Genomic DNA, 11,547 nt, shown 5'->3' with positions numbered 1-11,547 from the left:
GAGTGAATAGGAAGGCTGAGGGTGTATGTCGCCTGTGCACCTGCTCGTGTGCGTTTAGGGCTGCATCTCAGAGTACAAATTAATTCCCCCATCACTGAAAATAGCCTGAATAAGAAGTTATTACAGGTAATGAAATCGAGCAATATTGTAAAGTTAAACTTAGGAGTGTGGGGACAGCTTCTAAGAAATACTTCACATACCACGATGGACGGAGGTCACGTTAATGTATCGGACAGGACTAGTGGTCTGGGAGCCTGATTTTAGTCATTCCTGTCAATAATTAGCTTGTGATTTTTAGGCATTGACTCAGTGTGTTTCTTGGCTTCCTCATCTATAAAGCAGAGACATAAGAGGTACATAATATCTATTTGTGAAATGAATATGGTAGGTAAAAAACATCCTGGAAACTGCAAAATCCTAAATGATGAAAACAATTATTCATAGGCAGCTAATTCTGGGCAGAGGACACACTCCCTTTTTGGGGTCTTTTTAAAACAAGAATTATTTGGAACATAAAAACCACCTGTCTCCTCCCACAAGTTATTTAAAAGATCAAGAAACCTCAGTGCTGGATTCCCTAAGAGGCAGAATATCTAAATGAATCATCTAAACCGACATGATGGCAATGATTATTTGTTTCATTGAATGGTTAAAAAGAAGTACACAGAGACTTCTGCCTCCCAGTATAACTAGAAAAGCACATTTTACACACACACACACACACACACACACACACCTGTTACAAGGCATCAGACAGCTTCCAAGGCAGCCAAGAATTCCATGCTTTTGCTGATTATTGGTGTAAAGGGGCTGAGAAGCCCAAGAGAGGAACACAAGAAAGGACACCAGCAGAGCTTTAGCTAGGGAGACAAGGGAACTAGGGAGACAAGGGAATAGTGTTTGCAGCTGGCGAGGCTGCCAGGAATTGGGAGCCCAAGATCCCAGAAAGAAGGGACAGAGAAGTAAGCCTGACACTCAGCACTGACTTTTCATTCAAGGTATTTGCACAGTAAGATGTTTAGGGCAAGATGCTAATTTTCCAAGCATAATGTGGCTAAAAACAGAGCAAAGCTCAAAAGACGAGAGAAACACCCCAGCAGCTAGTATCCCTGGAAAACTACTTTTTAGGAATGGGAGGAAACTAGGAGATGGAGTCTTACAAAGACTAGCCTTGCATCCACTCCTGATTGAAGTAAAATAACGTTCCCCTCTGCTGCCTGCCAGAATACCTTCTGGAATCCTCTCCAGAGGAAGATGCACAAGATCCACAATCTTCTATATGTAACGTCCAGCATTCATTCAAAATTTACTAGTCTACTACTAGGAAACAAACCCACACGTAACCCAGATATTGGAGCTTTTTGACACAGACTTTAAAGTAATTGTGATTAAGATATTATAAAAAATAGATGACAAGAATTACACAAGAACTGGAATCTGTAAGTCAAATAGAACTGAAAATAGAATAAATGAAATAAAGAGCTCCACAGATGAATATAACAGCAAATATAAAGAAAGCAAAAGAAAAGATTAATAAGCTGAAAGATAATTAGAAAAAGTATATGATGGTCACCATCCTAAGTAAGTTACAGGTGTCCCACTTACTTTGAATAATGATACATTTGCTTTGCTGCTGTTTGTCTTTAACAGGCAACCTATTTTCTAGGTAATATAAGCACACTGAATTTTGAATTAGAAGATTAGAGTTCAGGTCACAATTGTTTCCTACTAGTTGGGTGAATTTGGTAAAGTCAGTTAACATCTGTAAACTTGTTTCTTCCCTTGTAAAAGGATATACCTTGGTTGCAGGGTTAAGAGAAAAAAAAGGTATAGTATCAAACTGTTCTGTAAATACTGTATTTATGGCATAAGCTACTAATGATTTTTTTCCAGACTTCTATCTTTATTGCGTACAGACGAGTAAACAGGCTTTTTTGCAAACACATCTAGGTCTTCTATTAACGGATCCGAATATCTATTTTTCCTCTCTTTCTGGATACACAGCCCATGTAGAGATTACTTTTCTGAGTGCTCCTAGTATATGGTCAGTTCAGTTCAACAGGATGGGAGCAGAAATGATTTTTCTAGTCACCTTTAACATAAGACATTCGGCTCACCCAAGGACTCTGGTTCTTTCCTCTTCCAGCAGGTTGAAACGCAGATGTAGCCGTGACCCGGTATAGACCACTGAAGCAGTACAGCAGCCTAGGGGATGGCTGAACCTGGGACCCTGAATGACATCAAGGTGCACAACTGTCTTACCAGCTCAGACTGGCCAGACTGTTGACTGAGAGGCAACGTTCCAGCGTTTAGGCCACTGCATGTGAACATCTCTTTGCTACAGCAGCTTAGCCTTCACCCCAGCTACTGCAGTGCAGGACAAATGTCAATTACCTATGAAAGGCAACAAAATTAAATTTTAGAAAAACTACTGCTTTTCTACCTACAAACACATATGCAGAAAACTCCCAATTATAAGAGCTTTGAGAAATGAGAATAACAAGAAAAAGTTAATGTCTCTCTCCCCAACCCTTCCCCAAAAGCGTTCTGCTTTAAATACCTCCAGAGAAAAGAAGCATTAAGAAAAGACTTGAGTTTATGTGGAAGTCAGTGTTGATTTTAGTAGAAAGCTGTCAGAGAAGACTGAAGCAGAAGACATTTCAAATTAGGAAGGAATAAATAACGAGCAAAGAAAAGCAGCAGCTGTAGTCCAAGTATTTGAGAAGTTGGACTGAAATGTAAATATAAATGAATACAAATATATTTATATAAATAAGATGAATATAAATATATTTTCTTCTCGTCTAGGTCGGAAAGTCAGAGGAAAAGCACATTGAGTGAGTACTGATCAACAGAAATCCTTTTTCCCTTTTTAATGTTGTCAGAAAGCATCAGATGTTGTATAATAATAGAAACATGAGACTTCCCTGGTGGCACAGCGGTTGAGAGTCTGCCTGCCGATGCAGGGGACGCGGGTTCGTGCCCCGGTCCGGGAAGATCCCACATGCCGCGGAGCGGCTGGGCCCGTGAGCCATGGCCGCTGAGCCTGCGCGCCCAGAGCCCGTGCTCCGCAAGGAGAGAGGCCACAGCACTGAGAGGCCCGCGTACCGCAAAAAAAATAAAAATAAAAATAATAATAGAAACATGAACAGACAAAGCCTGTAAATACAAGGAAATATTCAATGAAGTGGAAAACACTAGAAAAAGGTAATATATTTAAAAATAAATGTCGAGTTTAACGTCTGCATTTTTAAAAACCACACAACAAAGACTGTGCAGATACTCTGAATTTTATTATTTCCTCACAACAAATTCATGACGAAATGTTAAGCTGTACCCAGTTAGAGAGAATACATGTGTATTTAGGTGTCTTTACATTCTCCTCTTCCTTCCTCTCGTACTTCTCCGTTTCCCCTCTTTCTTCCCAAACACAGACCTGGCGGTCACCAGGACGGGCTCTGCCTTCTCTCTGTCATCATCGCTGGAGCTGCTTGTGGTGGCACCTCCGTCTCTCCTGGGAGCAGGCTGCACTGTGCTCTGTGCATCTGAAGAGCTGACTCTTGACTCTACAGCTGCTTTTCCCCTTTGCATGTTCGCTACAGGGAAATATTCCTCATCCTCACTTGAAGAGGCATCAGATGACTGCGAGAGGTAGGCCTCCCCCAAAAACCCACCACATTCATGCCCCCGTTTAGAATCCGAAAGCCTCTTTCTTTTCGGGCTGGATGACTCTTTCCATCTATTTGTTGTGCCTCTCTTCTGGGTTCTTCCTTCTGCCTTATCAAGGAACTCAGAGTCTTTCTCCATGGCAACAGAAACTGCTTCTATTTCACTGGCTGCTTCTTCTCTTTCTTTTCTCAGCATACATGTCACAGCTCTGTTAAGTCTCTGGCTCTTAATACCCTTAGCCTCCTGTTTCTCCTGTTGAGCTAATCTAAAGAAAGAATCAATTCGGAGCTGCGTCTAAAAAAATGAAATAAAATAATAATAACTCAGACAAGCAAGTAAACTTTCTAAAGCAAATCAAAGAAATCCACCCTGATTACTGGCATTGGATGACTCTTTCAGAAAATACTAATTCATTCTCTCTCAAAAGCCGATCTCCCCCAAATGAATGACTGGTAGCAAATTTTACTTTCAAGATCGTACTTAAAGCAGTACATGTACCACCTCCATCAACTAAGCCCTCCGCCCACATATCAAGTAGGAAATCCCTTCCTCGGCACTGAAAGAGAGTTAAATATTTTTCAGGGGCCAAATATATCATCTTCTTTTAGAGCAACACAACTTCATGGGGTCTGTTTCTAAATTCTACTCTTCCCTTCTTTTAAAAACATTGTCATCATATGATACCTTCAGGAAGAAACTTCACAGTATTATATATTAGGAGTCGTAAGAAATATTCCTGACTTCTGTTCAGCAAATCCACTTTCAGGAAGACATTCTTTAAAAATAGTTACATTTGAGAAAAGTCACATGCCTGATGTTCATCACAGAATTACATACGAAAACCTGAAAATTCAAGGTCTACTAAGTGAAGTGAACCAAGTTAAATCTCTCTGACAAAATGTAATCTGGCCATCTGAAACAATGAAGGCCATGCAATACAAAGAAAAAAAACTTACCTTCACCAGTGAATGGGGGCTTTATTTATAACAAATTGCACTTATGTCTGATAATAAATATATGTGGGAAGGAGGGGAAAAATAAGAGAAAATGGACGTAAATGTTAACATCCATATTAGAGGAAGCAAACAATGAGTTAATTCATTTTTTTCACTTTCTAATTCTGGGGAGATAAACTTATATTAACGTCTACAATGAAAAGGGAGAATAGTATTACCATAAAACTTATCTGAAATTAAGGAGTAATCAGTCACTATGCCAACTAGCTTTCCTTGTTGGTGGGCGTACAATGTTTCCAGTACAGAAAGTCATCAAACAACACGAAAGTTTCTGGAAAGCTGGTCTACCTCCGTTTTTTGTTTGTTTGTTTTTCCAAAATTAACCCAATCTAATGGAAAAGGATTTAACTTGAACATGTATCTTGCAGGAGCTGGTCTGAATTCCACTGAATGGTTTCCCTGTATGTATGTTTTGTGGGCTGCCTCTGGGGTGGGAGGAGGTCTCTGTGTGGGCAGGAACACACTCAGGGATAAAGCGAGATGCTGTTACCTACCTAAGGGAACTGAGGGTCACCTCTCCTGCCAGTACACCATGACTGAATTAGTACCTTTGATGATTCATTTACAGAATTTAAGAATATTAGTACTTGAAGACACTTAATAATCAGAACTGCTTTGGACTGGGCACTTCTTAAACTTTTTAAAAATGAAAATAGCTCTAAAAGGGTTAAATATTTAACCATAAACACCTCAGTACGCAATCCATTATTAGATCGTTTTTCTCAAAGTCAGAGTGAATACAAAAGGATATCAAAGTTCAGCCCTAAGAGTGAAAGTGGAAAATGAAGACAAAGTCCAGCTTTCCCATTTTGTTTTCCTCTGTTCTCTTACTGAAGTATAATAATTTTTAAATGTATGTTACGTGCTCTAAAATAAAAGTAACTAGTCTTTAACAGCTGGCCCTCACAGCTTTCCTAACTTTACTCTCTATCCTGAACTTAGGAAAAGAGCTGCCATGATTACCTGCTGGACATTCAGTTGCTTTAATACAGGAAACAGAGATTCATCTGTCTTCGTCCTGTTCCAGCCAAAATACCGCTGACAAAATATGCAGGCAGTTAAGACTCATACATGTTTTTAAAGACATTTAAACAAGTGATAAATAAAAAGGTCCAAAGAAGCCACCCTTGATTCCATTCCCCATGTCTCCAAAGATTTTCTTATTTATAAAGATTAAAATGATAAAAGAATAACAAAGCAAATTATTCCAACATAATCATCTGGCATGATGTTCTTATAAATATCCTCTAAGATAAAAGATATTCAACTCTCATTTTAGGACATCAAAGACTCATGACTATGAAAAAGGTTAATCTAGAATAAAAACAAATTTCTGATATCACATATATTTCTTTTTTCTTTGAGAAAAGATGTAGTTAGAGTAATACTATGGCAAACTTTTAAACATCTATCCAAATGATTATTTAAATATGCAGAAAGGAACAGTAATAGAAAGAATAAAACTAATAATCTTTTCTATTCTTTCAGAATGAATACTTAAGTATGTAGTGTATCTATGAATGCTTATCACTACTTACTTGAAATAAAGATTCTCTTTAAAACTAAAAAGATGATTCACAGTAACTAAAACATGGAAGCAACTCAAGTGTCCATCAACAGATGAATGGATAAGCAAAATACAACATTACATACAATGGAACAGTATTCAGCCTTAAAAAGGAAGGAAATTCTGACACATGCTACAACTTGGATGAAACTTGAAGACATTATGCTAAATGAAGTAAGCCAGTCACAAAAAGACCTAAACTGTATGGTTCCACTTATATGAGGAACATAGTCAGAGTAGTCAACATCACAGGGACAGAAAGTAGAATGGTGGTGGCCAGGGGCTGGGGGAGGGGAAAGGGGGAGTTAGTGTTTAACAGGGATAGAGTTTCAGTTTCACAAGATGAAAAGAATATGGGGATGAATGGTGGTGACAGTGACACAACAATGTGAATGTATTTAATAACCACTGAATGGTATGTTTAAAATGGTTCATATGGTAAATTGTATGTTATGTGTATTTTACCACAAAAAAAAAATTAAGGAGAGAGAGAAAGGAACAGAAAGGAGCATCTTAGCTGACGGAATATTTAAAAAAAAAAACGGATCCAAGTTCATGTCCCATAAGTTTTAAACCAAAACACATATTTGACTTGATATTCCTGAGGTTTGAGGAAGGGAAAGGATATTCTCTAATCTTCTCGAGATCGGGTTTGCCCCACAGAAACGACCCCTTGGACTCATCCACCACAGGCTTGAGGTAAGCGTCTGCCACAGCCGGGTTAGGGAAGCCAGGCGTGAGCTGCAACTTGCGTAACTTTTTTTTCACTTTGGTGTCATAAGGATTAGGTCTTATCTTCTTATTCTTTTGAGCTCCATGCCACCACTCGCTACAAGGCAAAGGAAACAAACCTTCGTGAGGCAGTAAGACCTTATGGCAGATGCACCGCAGACAAAGGGCTAAACGTAAAGTTCAGAGACGTAAACTCAAGTCCCACCCAACTCCAGAACAAAGCCTATGACTTACAGAATGACAATGGTGTCTTTCTCGTGTTATGAACACAGTATACAATGAGGCAATCACTGACTGACCCCTTCCTCTGGGCTTGGCACTGTGTTAACTGCTCTACAGGCCCCGTCATCACACGAGCACAGTCCTGCCACTGTCCTCACCTCACAGACAAGGAAACTGGACTCAAACAGAAGCCACGTGCTCAAGATTTCACAGCTGGGACTGGTACAATCTCCCTCCAGAGCCCACACTCAGAGAAAAGTCACAGTTCCTCTCCTTCCCAGTGGTAAAATGAAGTAATATCAACGTATCCATATTATTTACCTCCAGTCAACTATAGTCAGGAACCAAGAATACTTAATGAAATGTAAAAATGCCAAGAAGATGTTAAAATTTTAAAATGCAGAATATAACTCTACATCAAGTGTGATCCCAATACTGGGGGAAAAAATGTATATATGTGGAGAAAGAAAGAAAAAGTAAACAGGGATATTTAAAATAATAAAAAACACTAACAACTGTTATTTTACCGTGTGCTAGGCAATGTTCTAAGCAAGGATACAGCTGTTAATTTTCTTGATGTTTTATTCCTTTTTCAATTTTTCCTTTGTGAGTATAAATCACTATGGTGGGTTAAAGCCCATTCTTGGACCCTCCTCCCAACAAGAAGTGTTGGGGTCCATGTCCCTTACCCTTGAGTCGGGCAGGCTCCGTGGCTGAGGAAGGGACATTGTGCCAGGCCTTTAAAGACTGCAGCTTCCACTTCCTGTCTCTTAGAATATTCGCCTTGCAAGCAGCCAACATGCTGTGAGGAAGCTCCAGCTCGTGAGGAGGCCCAGATGGAGAGGGTCCAGGCGCCCCGGGCCACGTGCTGGCCGACAGCACCGCTCGCCAGCCACGAGCGAGACACCTCACGGGGCCCCTCTAGCCCAGTTGAGACGCCCCCGACACACGTGGCACCAGGCGAGGCAGCCCCACCCCGCGCAGCCTGATTGAACTGCGGATTCACAAGCAAAATCTCTGACTGTTGCTGTTTGAAGTCACTGAGGTTTACGGTAGTTTGTAATGTGGCAACGGACAACCAGAAAAATTTACACAATTAGGATAAATAAATGGCATAAAAGTTAAAAACATAAATATAACCCTCTCCCATCTACGCACTAACGGAACCTAAAAAACCCTACATCTGCTGCTTCACGTACTCATTGGTCTGAGGACCTGACTCACAGGCGTGGTCTCCACCAGTGCCGCACCTCACCAAGGCAGGAGTGCCATCTGGTGTTCTAACTTCAGTCTTCGTGCAGGATCAAAATGCAGAAAGGAAAAAAGGATCTATCTTCATCAGTTTTAAAATACTGTTCAAGAGGGCGCTGGGAGAACACCTACAATTCTCCCCTACTCTCTTGTGAATCTTCATCTTTGAAATAGTACTCATGATTGCCAGCACAACACACTGTAAGCTCATCAAACCAAAAGGACCACCCCTCCTTCAAGCAAGAGGGCCAGGCACTTGAGGGTGGAAGATGGCATCTGCCCATCAGCTGAGCTCGGGGGACACAAGACGGGGCAGCAGCAACTGTGATAAAGTGGAAGGGTTTGTGCCCTGACCAAGCCAGTGGGGTGGAATTGCTGTCCTCTGTTTCTGGGCTATTTGGGAATTGGGGCTCAGTATTTTCAGATGCCATTTCCCCCCAGGAAAATCCAAAATTTTCTGTGAAATCTCCCCCAATTTAAATGTTGGTAGCCCACTCAAAATTAAAGAACATACTGTGTAGGCCAAAGCAAACACAGCTGGGCTGAACTCAGCCTGCAGACTCAGAGCTGCTCTGCTTTAAAGGGGGGCCGGCCGGCCAGGGTCTGGTTAGGAAAAGGGAGAGCAGAGAAGAAAGCAAGGCGACAGACACTCCCAGTCTTCTGCTCTTCCACTGTCTCCGCGCCCTGTAACTGCACCTGTCCTAGCCCTGCAGAGCCAGGCAGGCAGGGGCAGCTCCTATCTGCCATCAGCGAGCTAAAAGACCAAGGCAGAAATTGCTAGAGCTGACTAAAAACATAACCATTCAAACAGCAACAAACGAGCAAAAACTGTTGAGAGAAGAAAAACGGCATAAACAGGCATTCACTAGATCAGCATGGCAAACTCAACAAACATGAAAAAAAATTACTCTCACCAATAACCAGGACACCAAGTCGAAAAGTTAGATACCACTTTCACTTATCCTAAAATAATAATCAGATAAGAACTCAAAGACATGTATATAAAGTCACTCAAGGCAGTATTTGTTTAGACTTTTAAAAAAACCAGAAATAACAGTAGGCATTTGATTAAATCAGTTATTCATGATACATCAGAAGAGTCCTATGGAGTCATTAAAAACAGCAATGTAAATCTATACGTCATTGATAATATGCCCTGTTCTATCACCAAATGAGTTGCAGGTAACACAAAAAGTATACAGCATCGTCTCATGCTTGTAAAAAAATAATAATAATAACAGACTTATGAGTATACTTGTACGTGTGTGTGATTATATATAAAATGCATGTGTATATTGTGCATAGAAAAGACTAACACTGTATAAACCAAAATGTTATCTGTAATCTTTATAATTCATATTTTGTCATTTTTCTAATGTGTGTTTGTTATTTGTATAAAAGTTACTTGTACTTTTGCAAGTTATTTACATACCATGACTTACAAGCAACCTAACAACGTACCTCCACTATATACATTTCCTCAACAATAAGAAAATTATGAAAAGAGAGATGACGAAAACAAAAAATAAAATACAATCCTATGTGTGCTAAGGCTGGAGAACAGCAATCATTCAAACAACTTTGTATTTAATTCTAATCACTGAATCTTCAGACCAGAACATCCCGAAATTTTTGAAACCAGGAGCTACGACTGGAGAGAACACTAAAGAATCATTAAATCAGCTACTGCCAAATAGTATCCCATGTCAAACTGATGATTTTAAAAGATGCCATCACAACCTGTGACTAGACAAAAAACCACTGAATTGTACTTTAAAAGAGTAAAATTTATGCTGTGCGAATTATATATATATTTTTGAAAAATGCCACCAAGGAGCAACCTTAAGAAAGAACTACTTTCACAGACAACTTCGTAACTAGCTCCATCTCAGAATCTCCAAAAACAAAGAGTGTACCCCAAGTACAGCACGACTCTGGGTTCCGGACAGAAGGAGACGCCACCACTGAATACATCACAGTCTACACGCAGAGAGAAAACGTTTCTGGCATATAGCTCCATGCCCCCGTCTGGTCGACCTCCCTCAGAACACTCGGCACACAGCAGTACAAGCACGTGGATGCTTCTCCCTCGCCCCCAGGGTGTGGCAGCTCCTTGAGGACACCTACTCCAGCCTAGCACACTGTCTAGCACATAGTAGCTGCTCAGGAAATATTTGAATGAATGAAATGGTAAACTCTACACTCCCAGGAATTCCCACTGGACTGGCTATGTATCCTCAAACTCGGGTAAGCCTGGCACCTCTAAAAATAAATGCCTATGATTTCATCAAACTCTAGAAAAGGGAAAACAAACTTTAGTAACCCCAACCATTACCACCTCCTGTTTTCTCAGGGGACAATGACTTGTGACAGTTCATGATGTAAGGAATAGTTCTGTTTAATTTGGGTATTTATATATAAACACCTGAATTAAAGAAATTAAGAAAGGACTTACGAGAATCTTAGGAGAGGTTCCAGGCCATGTCCAGGGAATTCATTGAGAATTTCCATGGCTGTAACACAACCTACAGTTGGTATTCCTTCCGTATAATCACTTCCAAGCAAATAGGCCAAATTTATTAATTTGTTCCGGTCCAATCCTATAAGAGTAAAAGTTATTATATATTTTTCCACTTTTTATTTTATAAACATTTATTACATAACATTTATAAACACTTCATTATATAGATAATATACATGTATATATCCTTATCCAATACCCAAAGGTATCTCTCTTTCGCTATTTGAAATAGATTCCCTTTTTTTCTTTTTTTTTTGCGGTACGCAGGCCTCTTACTGTTGTGGCCTCTCCCGTTGCGGAGCACAGGCTCCGGACGCGCAGGCTCAGCGGCCATGGCTCACGGGCCCAGCCGCTCCGCGGCATGTGGGACCTTCCCGGACCGGGGCACGAACCTGCGTCCCCTGCTTCGGCAGGCAGACTCCCAACCACTGCGCCACCAGGGAAGCCCTAGATTCCTTTTTTTTAAATGGCATTGTGCTTGGATTTTTCAAGTTTCACGCATCCTTGCAGTTTTAAATGCCATATAACCTCTGACCCCCAAATTCGGCGCTCTCACCAGGACATCTCCT

At 40.5% G+C, this 11,547-nt stretch overlaps 1 protein-coding gene across 1 annotated transcript in view; it reads right to left on the bottom strand.

The window, feature by feature from the left end:
- Positions 1-3,372: 3,372 nt before the first annotated feature.
- ERCC5 (ERCC excision repair 5, endonuclease) overlaps positions 3,373-11,547 on the bottom strand; it is a 28,015-nt gene continuing 19,840 nt past the window's right edge. The window contains exons 12-15 of the mRNA XM_065895943.1: positions 10,913-11,057; positions 6,881-7,081; positions 5,649-5,733; positions 3,373-3,963 (exon numbers count right to left, since the gene is read on the bottom strand). Of these exons, the coding sequence (XP_065752015.1) occupies positions 3,373-3,963; positions 5,649-5,733; positions 6,881-7,081; positions 10,913-11,057 (1,022 nt within the window). The remainder of the gene's footprint in view (positions 3,964-5,648; positions 5,734-6,880; positions 7,082-10,912; positions 11,058-11,547) is intronic.

The sequence above is a fragment of the Phocoena phocoena genome, chromosome 18 (genome assembly GCF_963924675.1).
Source record: "Phocoena phocoena chromosome 18, mPhoPho1.1, whole genome shotgun sequence".
NCBI classification, from domain to species: domain Eukaryota; kingdom Metazoa; phylum Chordata; class Mammalia; order Artiodactyla; family Phocoenidae; genus Phocoena; species Phocoena phocoena.
The sequence above is the reverse complement of the archived record's forward strand: the minus strand, read 5'-3'. Positions and strand labels throughout refer to the sequence as shown.